This window comes from Grampus griseus (assembly GCF_964374135.1).
Source record: "Grampus griseus genome assembly, chromosome: 2".
Taxonomy (NCBI): Eukaryota; Metazoa; Chordata; class Mammalia; order Artiodactyla; family Delphinidae; genus Grampus; species Grampus griseus.
This window is the reverse complement of record NC_139018.1, coordinates 40,594,190-40,617,845: the sequence shown is the minus strand read 5'-3', so window position 1 is coordinate 40,617,845 and position 23,656 is coordinate 40,594,190. Positions and strand designations below refer to the sequence as shown.

Genomic DNA, 23,656 nt, shown 5'->3' with positions numbered 1-23,656 from the left:
TAGATTTTCCTTAAGAGTATTTTTGTTTTCTGAATAAATAGGAATTTTCTGTAAAACAAAAGAAAAATGGAGAGCAATTTTATACTTTCTTTCATTTATGCTGAATGGTTTTATTTTCCCTTGTTGAACACTTTAGATGAATTAACACATTTTTAAGGGGTCTAATATTACTTTTGATTATATGTTTTATAACTTATCTAATTATCTAATTATTTAATGATAATTAGATAATTTAAGATCAAAACTAGATATGTAGATCAGAAAATCAGATTGCATTATTGGTTTCATCACAGAGATAATCTCATTTCATGTTAATAACAAATGAGACAATCTGAAAGTAAAAAGTCAGCTTGAGAGTTCTTGGTTGTATTCTAGTGCAGAATGTGGAGTGCTAGGCTGCTAGGTTGAAATGAAGAGTAATTCCAAGGCTCTGAGCTGGTTGAATAAGCAGATGAAGAGAAGAAGGCAAAGTTCAAGAGGTATTGTTTTTAATGAGATTAAATTGTGGTAGACAGTAGAGGAACTTTGAGAGTTGGAGCTGTTACGTTTGATGTAGTGAGTGGAACTTTATTGTACCAAGGTGTTACATTCATTCAACTGGTATTTGTCCTGAAACACAGGGCTTGGGATACGGTAATGAGCATAACAAATGTGATCCCTGTTCTTGTTGAATAATCTAGTAGGAGAGACAGATATTAAACACAATTAACAAATGTAAAATTATTGATTTTGATAAGTGGGCTACAAAGAGCAGGATGTGTGTCCCTTGGAGTTCAGTCGGGAAAAGAAAAACCCACCCTAGTTATTTTAAGCCATTAGGAAATTAATGTGGGCAATTTACAGACTTACAAACCTGTTAAAAGGACTGGAGCAGTAAGGGAAGGGCAAATGCTGCATTTCAGGAAGTCAGGAAAGAGCAGGAATTGTAGCAAAACTGCTGCTAATCTGTTGTCTGTATCATTGAAGTGGGTGATTCTTAGGAGAACACCTGAAATCTGGTTCCGAGGGTCACAGTTAAAGCCATTGTACTAGATGTGATCATCTATGGAGGGAGAAGAGTGCTCAGGATATAACTCTGGGTACTTCAACTTTTAGACGTCTTACAGATGTGGTAAGAAGGCATCTCTAAAGAAGAGACATCATCTGATGGATAAGATCTTTTAAAAGATGGAGAGGTCAATTTCTAATAAGAATTTTGGTTATATTATGGCACAAATGAAGGACTTAGCCTTGGATAAGAGGGACAGTTTTTCAGTAAGAGTCTTTGTGAACAAATGACATTTGGTGTGAGCCTTGAATGCTGAGAAGAGTCAGCCATAGGAAAATTGGGGAGAAGAGAGTTTCCGGCCCTGAAACTTGAATGATTTTGCATGTTGGAAGGACTGAAAGAAGACAGGGGTAAATTGGTAGGGCATGAAGCTGGAGAATTAGGTTGGGGTCAGACCATGTAGGGTCTTCAAGGCTCTGGTAACACATTTTTATTTTACGCTTTTTAACATGAGACACTATTGGGTCATGAACAAGGGGGTGAAATGAGCTAATTTCTAATTTAAAGAGATTATCCCATAGAGAATAAATTTGGGGGAAGGTGGTGGGTGTGCGTTGGGGGCAACAGTGGAAGCAAGGAGAGCAGTTGGCAAGCTGTAGCAGTTCTTCAGACAATAAGTGACAGTGGCTTGTAGCAGTGGAGGTGGCAAAAAGTGGGTGTCATTTAGCATGTATTTTTGGTGTGAAGTCAGTCGGTCTTGATATCAGTTAAATCAGAGGTCCCCAACCCCTGGGCCATGGAGTAGTACCAGTCTGAGGCCTGTTAGGAACCGGGCCGCACAGCAGGAGGTGAGCGGCTGGGGAGCCAGCGAAGCTTCATCTGCTGCTCGCCATCGCTTGCATTACTGCCTGAACTAACCCGCCTGCCCCCCACCCTCCGTCCGTGGAAAAATTGTCTTCCACTAAGCTGGTCCCTGGTGCCAAAAAGGTTGGGGACTGCTGAGTTAAATGTTACTGCTTCATGCTTGTTCTGCCCAGACACCTTCAGTGGTTTGTTTTGATTTGTTATAAGATCCTGAGTCACTATTCAGCCCAGTTATTTATAGAAGTATATTCTAGTGGAAAGATTAGGATGAGAAACAATGTAGACTTAATAAGTGTAACATCCATACAAATGGTTAGATGGTTGTGCCTAGTCTGCTGAGCTTAATGGTCTGGGTTCCGGACAAGACCAGAGAAGTCTGAGAATTCATTCTATTGGCAACAGCCCAAGGAATACTGGGCAGGCCTCAAGATCTTTGCTGGGCCTAACCTGGTGATATTGGGTTTGTTTTGATTCTTTATATAAGATCCTGAGTCACTGTTTAGCCCAGTTAATGCTTCATGCTCGTTCTGCCCAGACACCTTCAGTGATTCAGTTTTGGCTGCAAACCTGTGAGGGATTATTGACCATGGTGTGAATTGACAGTTGAAATCTGGGGACCCAAAGTGATACTACATTCCTCTTATGAGAATGAGGGTGTATGAGAATCAGATTTATTATTATCACCTAATAATAAATAGCGTTTGGGCTCAGATTTAGCTCACAGTGGGTCTGTATTCTCACCTGGTAGTCATTTCCTTGGTTCCCAAATGTATAATTGGAATGGACATACATGGTGTTTGGCAGAACTCTCAGATTGGTTCCGTGACCAGTGGGGTAAAGGCTATCATAGTGGGGAAGATCAAGCACCAACCTCTAAAACTGTACCTTCCCCCATCCTGGGAGGGACAGCAGTTCATCTAGTCTGGGGTTAACATACATTCGGAGTATAGGTGTGCTTTTCCTGCTCATAGGGCTGTAGCCAGCACTACTGTCTGAAGACTTAACACAGTGTTTATTTTACCAATATGGTATCTTGAGCAACATTTTCTCTTACCAAGAGTCCCACTCTGTAGGAAAAGATATGTGACTGTGAGCCTAAGTTCATGAATTCACTGGTCCTGACACTAACTGCTCCACTCTTACTCCTCTGGATTGGTAGAGCAGTTTTAATGAGCTCATAAATGCAACTAAGGTGCTGGATTGGAGGTGATACTCTAAAAGGGTGGACACCAATCCTCCATGATGCTCTCTGTACCCTAAATATTCATATGGATATGACCGTTATTTTGGGCATCCCTAACAGGTAAAATACATCAATCCTAGAACCAAGAGATGGAAGTGGGAGTGGGTTCACTTAATGTTACACCCAGTCATTACTTGGGGAATTTGTGCTTTCCATCCATGTAACTTTAGGCTCTGTGGACTTAGAGATCCTTGTTTCTGGAGCTGAAAGTGCCCCACGGGGGACAGGGTAAGAACTCCATTAAACTTTAGTCCATGCCTGCTGTCTGGTAACTTTGGGGTCCTTGTGCCAAAAGAAGAAAGGAAAAAAGGAGTCATCATCTTGGCAAGAGTAATTGACTCTGATCACCATCCCAATGAGGTCAGGGAAGAATATGACACTTAAGGGATCCACTAGGACATCTCTTGGTGCTCCCAAGCCTACTGTAGTAAATATATAAGTACAGTAGCCTAAAAAGTACAACCTAAAAAGAGAATGGTAAGCAGGCAAGCTGCCTAGACCAGCAGAAGTGCTAGTAGAGGGTGAGGGGAAACTAGAGCAGGATGATGAGGATCAGTTATGGCCAGGAAATCAATGGCAGTATTGGGGCTGTAGTTTGTCCCTTTCTTTTGAAGGTTTCCCATGGAAACTAAATAAGTAGAATCCCTAAGAAGCTGTTCCCATCTAGGGTGAACTTAACTCTAAGAAGCAAGTGAATTTGCATGGTGCAATTTGCTTGTTCACATAATCCACTCATTTTTCTATAGCACTGTGCTTGTTACTGATTTGTAGAACCTTTTTATATAGTCTGAATATTATTTTTTATGTATAATGAAAAAGTAATTTCCTAGTCTGTAGTGAGTCTGTAACCAGTATTGTGTCCCCCAGCCTCCCATAAAAGCTTTTAATTTTGATGAAATTAAATGTATCAATCTTCTTTACATGGTTTAAAGTGTTTTAGTCACCTTTAAGAAATCCCTGCCCTGATGTCATAATTTCTCCTATAATCTCTTCAGTTTAAAGTTTTTTCTTTTATGTTTAGATCATTTATTCATATGGAATTTCTTTTTGTTGATAGTGTGAGAAACAAGGATCTAGTTTTTTTTCCCCTTCATCTAGAAAGCCAGTGGTGTCCTAACCATTTATTGAGTAGTCATTCCTTTCCACATTAATTTGCTACTTCTTTCCTTTGTAAGATTCCCGTGGATGGATGTATTGTTATTATTTTTGTTATCCTCTATGCTGCTTTTTTTGGGAGGGGGAGGGTGTGCCGTGTGGCTTGTGGGATCTTATTTCCCTGACCAGGGATTGCACCCAGTCCCTCGGCAGTGAAAGCTTGGAGTCCTAACCACTGGACCGCGAGGGAATTCCCCTCTATGCTTCTTTAACTGAAGTATATTTGGTCCTTGAAGTGTGCTTGGTATGTTGGTGGTACATAAATATATAGGTATATTTTTGGAATGTCAGTTTTACCTAGAGAATATGAAAAAATTTTTGAGTAATTGAATAACTGGGAATTATTTGAAGACATCTTTCAATGACAATAAATAGGATTGTATTGTGGAGTCAAATTGAGTTTTTATGAATTTTTAAGATAAAACATCATAATTTGAAGAAATGTTGACCTTGGGAGAAATGTTGACCTTATGTTGACCTTTTTTTTGAGACTATGTCCCCAGTCTTACAGGTGGTACATTTTTCTCTGCCATTTAAGAGTACTTTGATAGGAAAGGGTGAGAAGGACTGCTTTACATCCTTACATTAATTTTTTTTCCCCAAAGTGTTCTGTTTATTGTTCCATGTATAAATTGTGAGTATTTACACCATTGTTCTTGCTGTGATTTCTGCCTGGAATGTCATCCTTCTTTTGTACTTCAAAGCCATCAAATTCTTCAAGGCCCAATGCTGTTCAGCCTGTTTTCTGAGTCCGTCTCCAGCTGATCCTTGATACTGCCTCCTTTGAACTCTGGTCCTTATTAGTTCTTCTTTGCATTAAGTACTAGTTGTAATAGCTGATGTTTATTGAGAGCATACTATATGCCTGGTATATTTCTAAACATTTTAACTGAAATTAGCTGATACAAATCTCATCAACTCTGTGAGGCAGATCTCTACTTCCCTACACCTCAACCCCTGGAAGATACTATTTTTCTTTTTCACAAGGAAGTTGAGGCACAGTGATGGTTAATAATTCGTCTAGGGTTGCAGGCCTAACAAATGACTGAAGAGAAGGAGGCAAAATGGCTCCAGAATTTGTGCCCTTAATGGTGCTCTGTTCCCTCTCAGCTGCTCAGGAGTGAATCTACTACTGTTTTGACACTTAGCAGACACAACCTTGTCCCTTTGTTTTATGGACCCTTCGTCTTGCCATAGGGTAACACAAACTTTATAATTCACTGCCAAATGGATCTAAACCTTCTCATACCGAGTAGTTATATGATGGTTTGGATACTCTAGCATCACGGATAATGCTGTGAGATTTCCTGGATCTGAAGCTTTTGGGTTTGGCCAGATCTGGAACATTCAATTGGTAGAAAGATGCCCAGAAATGCCCAGAAATTAGGCGACATAGATTTCTAGCCCGCACTTAAACTATGACCTTTGACAGGTCATTTTGTTTAACTGCCTGTGGAAAGGGGAAAATAATATCTAACTCAGCCTTTATTTTTTAATCATGGTCTTTGTATAGATTTTTAAGCTTTTTAGAAGAACAGTTATATGCATTCAAAGTAGTATCATACTCATAATTTGTTAAAATAGCATTATGTTGGTACAAATTCAAAAGAATATATTATCAGCATAGTAAGATTGAGAAACAAAATTCTTAGCAAAATTTTTTTTTTCTTCTAAAGGACCCTTTCTTCCTCTGCATACCTGTATATATTTTTGTGCATACATGTATGTGCTTGTGTGTATATATGTTTAAATATATGTGCTTCTAAAAGTATTGTCCCAATTTTTTCAAATGCTGAAAATGGTATATTTTTTCTGGGCAAAATTACCATATTATAGAAACTTTTGAAGAGATCCTGGGGGTCTGTGCCTTCTTATACTTTGTATTGCTAATCCCATCTGTCATAGAGCATTCTATATCACATCCCTAAATATAATATCATAGGGTATAATATTCTTTTTTTTTCCTTTGGTCATGCCACGCGGCTTGTAGGATCTTAGCTCCCCAACCAGGAATTGAACCTGGGCCCTTGGCAGTGAAAGCGCTGAGTCCTAACCACTGGACCCCTGGGGAATTCCTGTGGTTATAATATTCTTGATTGAATTAAAGCCTTAAGGGTAAGTCTGTACCATATATAAAGTTTGTAAGTATAGGTGATATGGAAAATTTAAACTGATAAACATCAGTTATATTGAGAGAAAATATATTCTTATTTGGAAAAAAAATTAACAACTTGTGTAACACCCCAAGGTATCTAGAATTATCCAAGTGGGAAGAAACCTTAGATATAAATTAGAATTTGACTTCCTCATAGTTCCTCATATTGTAAGAGACAAAGCTGGGATGGCAACCTAGGTCTTATGATTACCAACATGGGGTTTAATTATATCATCATATCTTTAGTAAATCACTTCAGTAAGTAATTTTTATGTGGTCAGTGGTAGTTTTATCTTTTTAAAGAAGTGTATTCTATAGACATAGAGAATGGATGTATGGATACGGGGGAGGGGGAAGGGGGATGGGATGAATTGGGAGATTGGGATTGATATATATACACTACTATGTATAAAATAGATGACTAATGAGAACCTACTGTATAGCACAGGGAACTCTACTCAGTGCTCTGTGGTGACCTAAATGGGAAGGAAATCCAAAAAAGAGGGGATATATGTATATGTGTAGCTGATTCACTTTGCTGTACAGCAGAAGCTAACACAACATTGTAAAGAAACTATACTCCAATAAAAATTAATTTTAAAAAAAGTGTATTCTAGAGTTAAAGAGTTGTCTTTGGTAAGAAAACTACCTTTGACGTGGTAAATGCAGGATTTATCATTTAAGGAAATGCATTCTAGAATAAAAACTTCCATGGCATGATCTTAGGACATGTAGGTAGTTTTTCACAGTGGTTTCACATATGTCCTCTCATTGGAGTAACATTTCTGGAAGAGAGTTAATTTAGGGATTATTATTGCTTTTATGGGTAAGGCAGTTGAACACTTAGGTGTTTTTTTTTTTTTTAACCGTTACGTGGGCCTCCCACTGTTGTGGCCTCTCCCGTTGCAGAGCACAGGCTCCGGACGCGCAGGCTCAGCATCCATGGCTCACGGGCCCAGCCGCTCCGCGGCATGTGGGATCTTCCCGGACCGGGGCATGAACCCGTGTCCCCTGCATCGGCAGGCGGACTCTCAACCACTGTGCCACCAGGGAAGCCCAACACTTAGGTTTTAAAACAATCTGAGGAGCAAGTCTCAAGCTTGTCTATTATTTTATTAATTGATTTTCCTTAGTGTTTATTGGATATTTAAAATGACGAATTGAAAATGTTAATAAACATTGAGCAAACATTAATATACTTCGCTTTAAAAAAAAAGTGACAACATTTTTATTTTTTATAGACTTATTTTTTTTAGAGCAGGTTTAGATTTACAACAACATTGAGAGGAAGGTACAGCGGTTTCTCATTTACCCATTATCAACATCGTTCACCAGAGTTGTCCTTTTTTTTTTTTCTTAATACCAAGGATGAATGTGTATTGACACATCATTATTACCCAAAGTCCATAGTTTACTTTAGGATTCACTTTTGATGTTGTACATTCTATGGGTTTGGACAAAAGTATAATGACATATCCATCATTATAATATCATACAGAGTATTTTCACTGCTCTAAAATTCCTCTGTGCTCTGCCTATTCCTCCCTCCATCCACCACCAACCCCTGATCTTTTTATCATCTCCGTAATCCCTTCTCGGCCTTTTGACTAAGATCAGGTATATTGTTTCCATAATTTTGCCTTTTCTAAGATGTCATATAGTTGGAATCTTTTTTTTTTTTTTTTTTTTTTTTTTAAGTTGGAATCTTATACTATGTAGGCTTTTCAGATTGTTTTCTTTCACTTAGTAATATGCATTTAAGCTTCTTTCATGTCTTTTCATGGCTTCATAGTTCGTTTGTTTTTAGTGCTGAATAATATTCTGTTGTCTGGATATACCACAGTTTATGTATCCATTTATCTATTGAAGGACATCTTGGCTGTGTCCAAGTTTTCGCAATTATGAACAAAGATTCTGTAAACATTTGTGGAGGTATTTGTGTGGATGTAGTTTTCAACTTCTTTGGTTAAATACCAAGGAGCATAATTGCTGGATTGTATGGTAAGAGCATGCTGTGTTTCATAAAGAAACATCAAACTGTCTTCCAAAGTGACTGTACCATTTTGCATTCCCCCCAGCAATGTATGAGAGTTCCTGTTGCTCCACATCTTTGTAAGCATTTGGTGTTGTCAGTATATTGCATTTTGGCCATTTTAATAGGAGTGTAGTGTATACCTCATTGTTTTAACTTGCATTTCCCTGATGCCGTGTTATGTGGAACATCTTTTCATGTGCTTATTTGCTATCTGTATACAGGCATACCTTGGAGATATTGTGGGTTCATTGCCAGACCACTGCAATAAAGTGAATATTGCAATAAAATGAGTCAATAATTTTTTGGTTTCCCAGTATGCATATAAAAGTTATGTTTACACTGCACTGTAGTCTATTAAGTGTGCAGTAGCATTATGTCTAAAAAAAAGTACATACCTTAATTAAAAAATACTCTATTACTAGAAAATGTTAACTATCATCTGACAATGCAGTTGCCACAAACCTTCAGTTAGTAAAAACCACAATATCTGCAAAGTGAAATAAAGCAGAGCTCAATAAAATGAGGTGTACCTGTGTCTTCTTTGGTGAGTTGTCTGTTAAGGTCTTTGGCCCATTTTTTTAAGAAGTTTTCTCCCCCGTATATTTTAGATAACAGTCCTTTATCAGGTGTTTTTTTTCTCTTGACGTCATCTTTAGCAGAGCCGAAATTTTTAATTAAAAAAAAAATCCAGCTTATCAGTGATATCTTTCATGGATCATGCCTTTGGTGTTGTATCTATAAAGTCATCACCATACCCAAAGTCATACAGTTTTGTTTTTGTTTTAATTTATTTATTTAATTTATTTTTGGCTGCGTTGGGTCTTCGTCGCTGTGTGTGGGTTTTCTCTACTTGCGGGGGTTACTCTTCAGGCAGTGCGCAGGCCTCTCATTGCGGTGGCTTCTCTTGTTGCAGAGCACGGGGCTCTAGGGACGCGGGCTTCAGTAGTTGTGGCCCACAGGCTTAGTTGCTCCACGGCATGTGGGATCTTCCTGGACCAAGGCTCGAACCCATGTCCCCTGCATTGGCAGGCAGATTCTTAACCACTGCACCACCAGGGAAGCCCCGAGTCATACAGTTTTTATCCTACGTTATACTCAAGGAGTTTTATAGTTTTGCATTTTACATTTAGGCCTGTGAGTTAAGTTTGGAGTTAATTTTTTAAGGGTGTAAGGTTCATGTGTAGATTCATTTTTTTCCATGTGGATGTCCAGTTTGTTGAAGAGACTGTTTTTGCTTCATGTGTTGCTTTTGCTCTTTTGACAAAGATCAGCTGAGTATATTTATGTGGGTCTATTTCTAGGCTATTTTGTTCCATTGGTCTATTCATCTATTCTTTTACCAATACCACAGTGTTTTGATTATTGTAGTTTTGTAGTAAATCTTGAAGTCAGGTAGCATCAGTTTTCCAACTTTGTTCTTCTCCTTCAACATTATGGTACCTATTCTGGTCTTTTGCCTTTTTATATAAACTTTAGAATCAGTTCGTTGATGTCCATACACTAACTTCCTGGCAATTTGATTGGAATTGCATTGAATCTATAGATCAAGATGGTAAAAACTGACAACTCAAAATATTGAGTCTTCCTTTCCATGAACTCTTTCTGTCCATGAATATCTTTCCATTTATTTAATTCTTTTTTAATTTTGTTCATAGGAGTTTTGTAGTTTTTCTTATATTGTACGTATTTTGTACAATATCTTGTACATATTTTGTTAGATTTATACTTAAACGTTCAAATTTTTGGGAGCTAACATAAATGGTATTGTGTTTTTAATTTCAAATTGCACTTGTTCATTATTGGTACATAGGAAAGCAGACTTTTTGTATATTGTATCCTGCAACTTTGCTATAATCACTTATTAGTTCTAGAAGTTTTTTGGTTGATTCTTTTGGATGTTTAACATAGACAATCATGTCATCTGTAAACAAAGAGAGCTCTGTGTCTTCCTTTCCAATCTGTATATCTTTTATTTCCTTTTCTTGTCTTACTGCATTAGCAAAGACTTCCAGTATCATGTTGAGAAGGAGTAGTGACAGTAGGAGACAGTGAGAGTAGGAGACAGTCTTGCTTTGTACCTGATTTTAGTTGGAAAATTTCCAGTTTCTCACCATTAAGTGTGATGTTAGCTGTAGGTTTTTTTGTATCTAGTCTTTGTCAAGATTTTTAATTGACTTCTTAGCTCTGGAAAAAGAAGAAACAAGCTGATTAAAAATCTTGACAGAGGAATATAAGCAGTTAAATATCCTTGACAGAAGAAAATAAAATCTAAAAGTAAGTTGTTCAGAGAGAAAAGAGGGCAGGCACCATTCTGGTTTTTAAAAACAAAAGAAAACCATAAAAATATCTTTGGGGATGGGTAATAACTGAGGATTTGGGCTTTTTCAGCAAATTTTCCTGTGTTCTGCAGAATATAAGATTTTGTTTGAAAAAGTTCCTAGCACTCTTGGAGGCAAAAGATTGCCCACATACTGCTCTTTTGGTTGCTCTGCTGCCAGATGAAGTGAACTAGCAATACGGAACTTTTTCTTCTGTTCTTTTTTTGTATGACTAGTTTTCATGTATATAATCTGTAAATACATATATTGTAAGTATGTAGAAAAAGATCTGGCCACGTAAACATGGAACTTAACAGTTGTATGGTACATGTGGGAAGTGAGATGTAGAACAGAATGAAGTAGAACTTTGAGTTTTTTCTCTATATACTTCTATATTTGAGCTTTAAAAAAAGAATTATTTGTTCTTTTAGCAATTAAAATCAGAAAGGGAAAAGTATGGGAAAATAAATTATTTTAAAAAAACCTTAATACTGTTGAAATCCTTATGATTTAAGGTAGATTTTTAAAAAGTGGAGATGTAGAACTGATGGTGGTAACAAATTATATGTCTGAGATTACAATATGACTTTTAGAAATACTAAAGTGTTCTATATTACCTTGTTAACTGAATTATTGGCTCCAAGACCTTGAAATATAGAATATTCTATGTATTGGCTCAATGGTTTTGAGTATTTCAGATGGCTCCTTGCCTATAAATATCTTTAGTCAGTGTAGTTCTAAAGTGTCCTTATGTTCAACTTCTCTAGTTGGATTTAATTTCCTCCAACCACAAAGATTAGGCAAAATGTACCACTCCCAATCTTCCCAATCCCAAGTGAATTTTCTGGGGTTTTGTTGATCTTGAATAATGACAACTATGATCTCTGTTCTCCCTCTTAGGGATTTTTTGCCTCTATTTTTTGATGGATTTTTTTCCCCTCTACTTTAAGATAGAAATATGCAAAGATCAATGTTAGTATTTTACTGATAACTAACCTTAACTATTCTTATTTAGCTGTATCATTCTTCTCATTTAGCTTATTCCATAAATCAACTACATATTTGGAAGAAATCAACTTTTCCCTTATTTATTAGAATTTGTCCTTTTTCTTGTGTGTGTGTTGTGATGTGTTTAGAATAATAATAGGCTAAATTCCTGCCCTCCATTCTAGTGGAGGTTACAGAAAATCAACACATAAAGAAATAAATAATTTCATATAGTGCTAAGAAAGGAGTGATAGGGTTGGTATGGCCCTAACCTATGGAGTTGGGGGCAATATTACAATTGGAGGACTACATACCAAAATGTTTAAATGTTTGAAAGTATGAATCAAGCTACATCTTTAGTGCAGCCTTAGTTCCAACGCTGCTTCCTGAGTTCCCAGGAACCTGAATCTTTAAGACCCACAGGCTAAAGCAGCTCCTTTCTTCTGGTCAGCCTTTCCACTTGCTAGTCTGATTACTAGCATGGATCTGCTAGGGCAGGGCGGGGCAGGGATGATTGGGTGGTGCCTGGACCCATCTAAAACAGTATATGAACTGACCCTGTCAATTCGCAGGAATCTTAATTTGCAGGAATCTCGTTAACTTTGCCAGCTTCTTTCTTTCCCAAATCAAGACTTCCAGGAAGTTCTAAGTTCTTCCCCAAATTGTACTACCCAAGAAGGGAGGAAAGAAGGGATGGAGGTATTTGGGAAACTTGGCTTGCCTGGGCAATCACTTTGGTGAATTTAGGACAGCCAGGTTTAACTGGTTAAAGATTTTATAAGTAGCCATTCTTTCTAGGATTTCTCAGGGCAGAAGCTGTGGTGATTTTCTCCTTTCTCCACATATACTAGGTCACTCTCAGTTCTTTATCCTCTGGCCTGGGGCCTCCTTCAGCTAGCACCTCTCCCTTTTGAGTAACTGCCACTTACTCAATTGCTAACGGAACTTTAAAAAACTTCCTTACAAAGGCTGAAAGGGGAAAAAAAGTTTTTGTTTTAGCGATTATGATATGCAGTGTTCTCTAAAGTGCAGGCCCCTGCCAGGTCTAAGGGTGATACTGGACTGAGAGTGGAGTTGACCCTAGACTGCTCTTTTATGTGCCTCTTTGACTTCCCCCTGTCCTGCTGTCTGAGTCCTCCCAGATCCCAAATCAATTTTTAAAAACTTGTATATTTGTTTAATTTGTAAAACTAAACTGGTAACCCTTGGGACACCTATGTCTGAAGTAGGCTCCAAATGAAAATGAACTTTTTTCCCAAAGGTTTTTAATAAGAGTTTAAGCAGCAATGATTAATTTTCCTGCCCCTCTGCAGCCCCCCCAAACAAAGAAACACCAAAACAAAGGCAAACTATATACAGAGTTGTTGCCGATTTGAATACTAGCTTAAAAGTTATATTTTCCTCCTTACAGGTGTGAAAGTTGCGTGGACTTACTCTTTGTGAGAGGAGCTGGAAACTGTCCTGAGTGTGGCACTCCACTTAGAAAGAGCAACTTCAGGGTACAACTCTTTGAAGATCCTACTGTTGACAAGGAAGTTGAGATTCGGAAAAAAGTGCTAAAGATGTAAGTGTTAATGTTTGAATGATTCAGTTCACAAAGAGGACTTTAACAATTATTTCTGTAATTGATATAATTATTTACTTGTAGAAATGTGGACAGTTTGACAAGTGAATAAGTATAAATTCATTTATGTAATTGTTCAATGTTAAAAAAATTATTAAGGTCTTAGAGAACTCAGTAATATTAATTATCTAATCTTTTTTTATTTGTCTGCGTCAGGTCTTAGTTGAGGCATGTGGGATCTTTTGTTGCGTCCCGCAGGCTCTTCGTTGTGGCGTGCGGGCTTCTCTCTAGTTGTGGCGTCTGGGTTTTCTCTTCTCTAATTGTGGCATGCAGGCTCCTGAGCGCGTGGGCTCTGTAGTTTGCGGAACGCGGGCTCTCTCTAGATGACCGTGCGAGCTCAGTAGTTGTGGCTTGCGGGCTTAGTTGTCCCACTGCATGTGGGATCTTAGTTCCCCTACCAGGGATCGAACTACTGTCCCCTGCATTGGAAGGTGGATTCTTTACCACTGGACCACCAGGGAAGTCCCTAATTATCTAATCTTTGTTAGAGAAGTGTAAATCTTTTTTATTAAAAAATTAAAAAAAATTTTTTGGCCACTCCATGCAGCTTGCAGGATCTCAGTTCCCTACCAGGGATGGAACCTGGACCATGGCAGTGAAAGCCCAGAATCCTAACTACTAGGCCATCGGGGAACTCCCAGAGAAGAGTAAATCCTCCAAATTGATGGCTTCACAATTTATTTGCTTTATTTATTCTTTAATTTAATTAGTAAATATATACTGAGTACCTATTCTGTTCGAACAGTGTTATACATATTAGGCCCTCGAAAGGCTTACAGTACAGTAGCTTGGATAGCATAGACATAGACAGTAAAACAGGCAAACAAAACAAATATGTGATTATACATTGAGAAAAATGCTGTGAAGTTAGGGACTGAATGTTGTTGTGAGTCAGTGATGTAAGGTAAGGCCTGAGGAGGTAACATTTAAGTTGAGATTGAAAGCTATTAGAGAAAAATCAGCATTAGCTACAATTTATTTTGATAGATCTCTCTGTGTGTATGTGAGTACATAAATATTTCTAATATTCTTTTTCACTTACGATTTAATTTTTTACTCTTTGTTAATAGTTTTGGATTTCATTTTGGATTTTCATTTTATGTTATAAGCCACTTTATTGTTTTTTATTTATTTATTTTTTTGTTCTTTCTTTTTAAACATCTTTATTGGAGTATAATTGCTTTACAATGGTATGTTAGTTTTATTGTTTTTTAGGTTTAAAGAATTAATATCTATCTATCTAGGTAGTCTACATTTCAACATTGGTCACCAATGTTTTAGCGGCATCTTTCTAGGTACTTTACTAGATAAAGTGTTACTTTATCAATACCCCAAGCTACTCTTTTAGTTTTTGGATTGCTTATGGGAGATAGTCTCTTAGATTCTTATCTTTTTCATTAAGCCCTCTCGTTTCCTAATTCTTCACAGGCACACTTGTAATATTTATAGATTTTCTTGATCTAGCATCCTTTAGACTGTAACTGTCATGAAAAACAGGCAGGTGTCTTTTTATTTATTTATTTTTTAGAGAAACATTTTATTTGTTTATTTTATTTTTTAAAATTTATTTATTTATTTTTGGCTGTGTTGGGTCTTTGTTGCTGCACTCGGGCTTTCTCTAGTTGCGGCGAGTGGGGATTACTCTTCTTTGTGGTGCACGGGCTTCTCATTGCAGTGGCTTCCCTTGTTGCGTAGCATGGGCACGTGGCTCAGTAGTTGTGGTGCACGGGCTCAGTTGCTCCGCGGCATGTGGGATCTTCCTGGAGCAGGGATTGAACCCGTGTCCCCTGAATTGACAGGTGGATTCTTAACCACTGTGCCACCAGGAAAATCCCAGGAAGGTGTCTTTTTAATTAATTTTAGCTTTCTGGAAATTAGTGACTCTATTTATTAAAAGTAAACAATATCATAATTCCAATGATAGACCTTGTTTAAGCTCATTTCCCATTTCTTCAGTGTCCTAATTTCTTTATTTTTCCCTTAAGTCTTAGGATTTTACATGTTGTACCATTCTCTCCTGATTCTACTCCTTCTCTGTAGTCATAAGAATTTAAGAACAACATTCTTGCTGTAGTTACAAACCTGGTGTCAAGAAAACTGTTTTACGCTGTAAGCAGTCCTTTTTTACGTATCATGTATGAATTAGTAAGAACAAACAAACCAGTTAGTTACTATTGAAAGCAAATGATATGGAATATGTTCATTTTTTTCTTCTCTTAAAGATACAATAAAAGGGAAGAAGACTTTCCTAGTCTAAGAGAATATAATGATTTCCTGGAAGAAGTGGAAGAAATTGGTATGTTTTTAATGCTTATACTTTTGGTGTGCCAGCCTGTGTGCTTTTATCTTTTAGATGCCTAGGAGAACATCTCATATAAAAGTCTCTGACAGGTTTTGTTGTGGTAGCTGATGTTTACCTAATTATTTTGCATTGCACTTAAAGGACATACTTAAGTAATAAACATTTTGTCTTAGGAAAAATATGACTAATAGAGGTACTACTACTTTATAGCTGGGAAGCAAGGCTGTATGTGTATATATCATCTATACATTGATGATGTATTAGAGTAAACAAGAAAAAAATATTCAGTTTTTTAAGAAATAGGGTTTCCATGGTGACTAAAGCCATAAGTTGTTTATCATCATTTATGCTTCTGTGCATGCAGTAATTTGAAAATACTTGGAAGCAGTTGACTGTTGAAGTGGCATTCTATTATTCAATGTTATTCTAGAATCTGAAGTTAGAGTAATCTTAGTGCTTATTCTTTCTATTGTGATTAGTCAAAAAGAAGCGTTCATCAAAAGAAAGTATTGTTTCTGTTTTTTTAATAAGATGTCACAGATGTTAAAAAGTCTGAATTTGTTATACATCAATTAAAATAATTAATGTTGTTTTTTAAAAACTTGCCATAATATTACTCACCATAGGTTTGGAAATAATACAAAAATTAGAGACTATGAAAATTAGAACAAGATTAAGAGAATTAAACAGTTATCTTTTTATTCTTCTCTCAAACCTGATAACCAAGCTATACTCACATTATTTTGTGTTTAAAATATGATTATAATAAAATTTATCATTCTTTAAAATATTTATATATGGTAAATATTTAGAAAATTCAAATTCCTGAGGAATGGAGTATTCTAGTTCCTTTAATTTCTTTATTAACTAAGAAAAACCCAGAAAATCTTTTGTTTCACCTGTTATTGAAACTTTTCTAAAATATCTAAGTTCATTTATTATATCATAGCAAGTAGCATGTACAGACATAAGTTAGGCTTTTTCTGGGATCTTTTAGTGCCTTGGAGCCATTGCTTTTTTATTCTAATTGTATTCATTGTACTTTGTATGTAGTCTTAGCAACCATGAATGGCTATGAACTTCAGCTGAAAAGATGGTAGAATTGGGAGTGCTAAGACAAAGTAGAAAAGTTAGGATGTAGACTGAGACGATAAACTGAAAACAAATCTGCAAGAATGGGCAAGTGTGCAGCTATGTAGAAATCTGACTATACTTAGATATTTGGTTTAGAACAGGCAGTTGGACACCAAGCAGGAAGACACTTAGCTTACATTTATTCTGAAGGCCGTGTTGTCATTCAAAAGTCTGGTCAGGCAATAAAGGGAAAGGAGATTATAGATGTCACAGAGCAAGTTGAATACATGGTCTCAAGTCCAAGCAGGCAGGTAGGATAATTAAAAGAAACTGATGGACCAAGAAGGTGGGGAAGATGGGATCTTGATTCTGGAACAAGGTTTTAGTTGAGCCATGATTTTAAGAAATACATGTTTTTTGCTATGAAGTTTGAAGTTATGAACAACCTGAGGGCCCATAGGTAAAATCGTGTCCAGAAGTGGGAGCTAGGATTGACAGGTAAGAGCAAGTCCAGATATTAGGGCTTACAATATGCCATTTTTTCTTTACCAGATAAGAAAGCTGGCTCAGAGCATTTAATCTGAAAGTGATTCTGTTATTATGTATTGATATATTCACGAAGGACTATCTTTAGTTGCATTATGTTGGTGCTCTCTTAACAAAACTCCGCTTAATTGACTCATTGGAGTAACTGATATTTCCCAGTCCTTCTGTAACATGTACTGACTGATGATCGAAGCATAATGAATGCATGATGAATCTTGTCCATTAGAAGATTTCTATACCTCTGTACTTCTCTCACCAGTTCAGTTATATATCGAGTTGGTTGTACTGGTAACCAAACCTTCTTATGTCAGTTGTACTTGTTATTGTAATTAATTTAATTAAGTAGTTTATAAGATTGGGAAAAATTACAAACCTCTAGAAGGATTCTAGTTCTCAGGTCCTTGATCCACTTTAAAAAGATGGAAACTGAGCAGTATAAATGACAGGTATGGTTTATACAAGAAGGAAGCACAATTCCCATTAAAAACTGTATCTTGACTGTGTGTTATTACATTAGAGAATGACTATACACTTACTGCATATGCTTTAAGTTAAAATAAAGTGTTTAAGAAGAGTGTATGTATGTTTCCCTTCTTTAACAGACTTTTCTAAGTAATCAACTACTGATCCTGATCATGTTGGACAAAGAGCAGTTCTGCTGCATTTGAAAATATTGATGAAGTTTGGGACCTCGCTTCATGGACTTATAGTTTATTTTCTGAACTTTAGCTCAATTCAGCAAATAGTAATTGTTCTATGTGAACTATTTACTTGCTGAGGATATATGATCTTTGTGTTCAGTAAGTTCATACTCTAAAGGGGGAGATAATTATGTAATTATAATTTAATGTGAAAGCAGTGTAGGCATTTATTTATAAAGTGTTTCAGGAATATAGATAGCAAAACAGTTAATTCAGCATTAGGAAATAGAGGTAAAGTTTGAACACATTTGAGTTCGATCTTAAAAGATGAATAGTGGTTTACCAGGTAGGAAGAGGATGGAAGAACATTTGTAGCAAAAGACAAAGTCACAGAGATATAAAGGTGTTGAGCATGTTGGGTAATGTAGCAAGTAATCTGTTATAGGTAGGTAGACATGGGGAATGACTAGCAATGAGGTTTGAAAAACAGATTGGACCTGGGTTAATGAGGGCTTTGTAAGCTAGACTGTAAGGGTAAGATTTTATTCTATGGCCAGCCACATACTGTGGTAGTGATGTGGAATATTGACAGGAGATACTCGAGGCTGGGAAACCATTTTTTGGGGGCTGTAGCAGCAATTTGGGTGAGAAATAATGAGTGCTTAGAGTAGGTAGTAACTGAGGGAGGTAGGTAAAAGGGATGTTTTAGAACTAAAATATTCGAGTGACTAATTTCGTGTAGGAAGTGAGGTTAGAAAGAGCAGGCAAGGATGAATTGCAGTATTCTGACCTTGAGCAGTTGCTGGTGTTAATCTAGAAAATAAAAGTGGGAGAACTGGCATTATTTTCCATTGTTTTGTTGGGTAGAGAGTATGGAAATGAGGGTAAGACCAGTTTTAGCCCTCTTAAATTTTGTTAGGGTGTGACTGCAACACTTAGTTATGTGTCATTGTTCTGATTGTTATGGTATAAATAAAACTTTCTTTTTTTTTAAACTTCCTTTTAAAATCTTGTTTCAGTACCTGTGTACTTTGTGTCTTATTCATGCTTTCAAAGGTGATTAGTTGGATGTTTGTGGTATCTGTATTGGCTATCTCTGTGTTAATCAAAAGTATAATTTTCACAACTCTTGAGATAGGCATTTTAATCCCTGTTTTGCATATGGAGAGGGGGCACAGAGAGTTTAAGTATTGTGCTGAAGATCACATTGCTAGTAAATAATGGAGCCAGATTTTGAACATGGGTTTTCCTCTCTCAGAGCCCATGAAAGTGCTTAGTAGTCTCAGAGAATAGTTAGTAGTCTGAGTCTAGAACATGGGATGCAGATTGGTAGAATAGTGGGAGATGAGAGAAAAAAGTAGGTTGGAGCTATATTTTGAAGGATCTTAAAGAAGTTTGGAAGGAAGGAGGGAAGGTAAGATGGTGATACTGAAGATGGTTAGAGTGAAAGGAATAGAGTTGGTAGGGTGGCTAAGGACTCAATGTTTGAGGATTTATAAATTGGGGATTGGTCATTTTGTTATATAAATTTCATTATGAATCCTTTGAATATAAAAATTTTAAAGTATTAGAATTTCAAATAATGGCATAAAAATTACAGTAGAGGGGGCACACATGAAGGTGAACTTTCTTATAGCATTAATAATAGGCTCTTTTCTGTGGTTATGACAATCTAAACATAAAAATTCTTGTTCCTTTTGGCCTCAGGGATTATCTCAAAGATTTGTCCTTAGTTTCATAATAAACATTCTTTTGGTTCAGGGTATGCTTATTTTAAAAGGGTGAGAAAGTCCTAAGGGCTTTAATTATAAATTCTGGATGTCAAAAAGACTTTAAAATTGTACTCAAATAACATTAAATCTTTCAGAAAATACAATAGGTTTTTTGTTGGCTTTTAATACTTGACTAAAGGCAGATCAACCTCTGAGCTAAACTAGTAACCAGATAGCTAAAGGGCCAAATGATTGTTACAGAAAATTGTTCCTTTTTCTTCAAGGCTATTATACCAACCTAATTCATTGTGGCATGAATGAGACTTGCTTCTTCTGAAAATGTTTCAAAATTGTAATCCACTTTTATGTTTTTTTTCTTTTTTTTAAAGGAAGAGATTTGTATTATGATTACAATTTGTATCTATTATATTGCTTTTACCTTTGCTTTTTCAATTAAAGAATGAAATAAACAAATTAGTTACTTTAGTTTCATTAGAATTCATCATAAATTTTTTAATAAGCAAAAAGAAAGAAATTGTCTATAAACAGTTTTCACTTAGATTTTAACTTTACTGTTTCTAGGTTCTATTTAATGGGAAGTTTAAATTAGTACATTGTCTAGCTTGCTGATAAATTGTAATTTTTTTTCTTAAACTGCTGTAAACATTCTAGTAGAGTTCAACATAGGATATCAACTTGATTACCTTTACTTGTCAGTAGATTCATACCATAAGAAACAAAGATTTTTTCCTGTAGTTTTGCACCTGCTTACTTTGCCATTCTGTATAATTCAGTTCTGTAATTATAAAGCTCATTTAAATTAAATCTGTATTTATAAAGATAATTATAAATATTAGCATTGATTTAATTTTGCTTTTTTTTTTTTTTGCGCGGTATGCGGGCCTCTCACTGTTGTGTCCTCTCCCGTTGAGGAGCACAGGCTCCGGACGCACAGGCTCAGCGGCCATGGCTCACGGGCCCAGCCGCTCCGTGGCATGTGGGATCTTCCCGGACCGGGACACGAACCCGTGTCCCCTGCATCGGCAGACGGACTCTCGACCACTGCGCCACTAGGGAAGCCCTGATTTATTTTTTATTTTAGTTTCTTATTGAGTTATAATTAACATGCAATATTGTCTTAGTTTCAGGTATACAACATAGTGATTTGCTAATTTTATGCATTATGAAATGATCACTGCAATAAGACCGGTTCTTATCCATCACTATAGAAAGTAGTTACAGTATTATTGACTATATTCCCTATGTACATTACATCCCTATGACTTATGACTTACTTTAAGCAGGCAGTTTGTACCTCTTAATCAGCTTTACCTATTTCGTCCATTCCCTCACTCCCAGCATTGGTTTATTTATTTTTTTCCCTTTTGTAATAATTCAACAAGCATTTCTTGAGCTCTTACCAGATGAGAAGTTCCTGTTGTTTTTTAAATAGACTTTATTTTTTAGAGCAGTTTTAGATTCACAGCAAAATTAAAGGGAATATACAGAGAGTTCCTGTATACCCCTTGTGCCACACATGCACAGACCTCCCTCACTATCAACATACCCCACTAGAGTGGTAAATTTGTTACAGTCAATGAACCTACATTGACATATCGTTATCTCCTAAGTCCATAGTTTACATTAGGGTTTACTCTTGGTGTTGTACATTTTATGGGTTTGGATAACTGTATAATGGCATGTATCCACCATTATAGTATTGTACAGAACAGTTTTGCTACCCAGAAATTCCTCTGTGTTCTGCCTGTTTGTCCCTCCTTCCCCCGAATCCCTGGCAACCACTGATCTTTTTACTGTCTCCATATTTTTGCCTTTTCCAGAGTGTCATATAGTTGGAATCGTACAGTATGTAGCCTTATCAAATTGTTTTCTTTCTCATAGTAATATGCATTTAACGTTCCTCCATGTCTTTTCATGGTTTTATAGCTTATTATTATTACTGTTATTATTTTGTGCTGAATAATATCCCATTGTCTGGATATATTATAGTTTATTTATCTTTTCAAACTACTGAAGGACGTCTTGATTGCTTCCATGTTTTGGCAACTATGAATAAAGCTGCTGTAAACATTCGTATGCAGGCTTTTGTGTGGACATGGTTTTTAACTCCTTTCGATAAATACCGAGGAGGGCAGTTGCTGGATTGTATGATAAGAGTATCTTTCGTTTTGTAAGAAACTGTCAGACTGTTTTCCAAAGTGCTGGGCCATTTTGCATTCCCACTGCAGCGTATGAGAGTTATTGTTGCTCACATCCTTGCCAGTATTTGGTGTCATCATGTGTTGGTTTTTGCCCATTCTAATGGGTGTATAGTGAAAGTTTTTTATTTAAATGCTGGGAGTGATAAAGCAGAATCAATCCTAGAATCTGCCCTCAAGGACCACTCTATTAGGTCAAATAGATAGGTACATTGAAAATAATTATACAGGGTAGAAAGTGGATAAATACCACCAGAATGATATTACGTAATCTGTTGTGAGCATTCAGGGGTGGAGAGATGTAGGGGATTTCTAACTGCAAAGTGAGTTATAGCATTCAGGGATGGAGGATGGAGAGGATTTGCACCTGCAAAGTGAGTTATGAGGAAGAGCTGCTGATTAAGCTGGATATAGAAGCGTAGCCAGATACAGATATTCACAGTTGTTCTGGGTTGAGGCTGGTACTAAGATGGGCCCTGTGGGAGCAGTTTGCTCACAGGTATGGAAATAGGAAAGTGTGGCCTGTACAGATGCAGAGAAATAACTGAACTGGGCTAGCAGTGGTCTTCAGGCATAGAGAGAAGCAATAAAACTAGCATTGTAGGCAAAAGTTCACGCTTTGGAACACAACACTGTGAATCAACTATACTCCAATAGAAATTAAAAAAAAATTTCAGGCTTTGGAATCAGCCTAGGTTAAAATCCTGGTTCTAACATTTACTATACCTTGGACGTAGTTATTTAATATCTTTAAACCTTACCTGTAAAGTGTAAATGACAGTAGTACCTCACATATCTCATAAGATTATCAGGAGGATTAAGTGATATAATTAGGTCAGATGCTAGATGTAGTGCCTATCATACGTGTTTTATAGATCTTTGAGATGTTTCATAGATACACATGCGCGTGCCCACATACACGCGCTATAGAGGTTTTTTTTTTTTTTTTAATTGGGGTATAGTTGTTTTACATCAAGCAGAGTTTTGAGAAGGAGATCACCTCAAGAAGACAAATGAAGGAAAACTACTTTGGTTGGATTGCTCAATCTCTCTTTCCCTTGGTTCTTGAAGAGGCTCTGAGGAATCTGCAAAACTCTCAAAGCAGAGAGGGAAAAGTAATGTAAGAGTTAAGACTGGATTTTTTTTCAAGGCATTGTGAATGGAGAAGTGATGATACAGAGATTATAGAAAATATGATGAAGTGCAAAGTAAAGAATGCTGTGTATGTGTATACATATCATGTAAAGTAGAAAGAGATTTTTATATGAGCTGTGAATAAATTTTCCACATTTATAAGAGAAGGAAGTTATTTCTAGTTAGGGGAACCGGGGAGAACTTCATGGAAAAGATAGTATTTGGGTAGACATTTGAAGATTGGGTATATTTTCAAAAATAAGAAAGGGGGATCAGGCATTCTGGGCAATGGTATGATCAAAGGAACTGGACCAGGAAATGTGGGGAACATTTGGGAAATGCACACCTGTCTAGTTTCAAGATAGGTCTTTATTGAGGGGAGATAAAAGTAGTTATAGCCAAATTAGGAAGGACTCTGGATTCTAAAAGTGTTTGATTTTGTTTTTTCCTAGTAAATGGGGGAAGGCAGATGGGATGAGAGAGGACTATAGGATGGCAGAGGTGGAAGGTGATTTGAGGTGTGCTTCAGAAATATTAGTCTGGCAGCATTGTATACTATGGATGGGGTTAGGGAATAGGGAAAGATGCAAAGATTCTGGAGACAGGAAGTTAAGTCAGAGATTAAATTATCCAGGGAGAGGTAAGATCCTGGCTTGGAG

The 23,656-nt window shown here is 36.6% G+C and overlaps 1 protein-coding gene across 3 annotated transcripts in view; it reads left to right on the top strand.

The window, feature by feature from the left end:
• Window positions 1-23,656, top strand: part of MNAT1 (MNAT1 component of CDK activating kinase) — a 220,279-nt gene that overhangs the window by 32,776 nt on the left and 163,847 nt on the right. For all 3 annotated transcript variants that reach the window (XM_082647793.1, XM_082647792.1, XM_082647794.1), the window contains exons 2-3: window positions 13,157-13,309; window positions 15,592-15,665. In XM_082647793.1, the coding sequence (XP_082503919.1) occupies window positions 13,157-13,309; window positions 15,592-15,665 (227 nt within the window). The remainder of the gene's footprint in view (window positions 1-13,156; window positions 13,310-15,591; window positions 15,666-23,656) is intronic.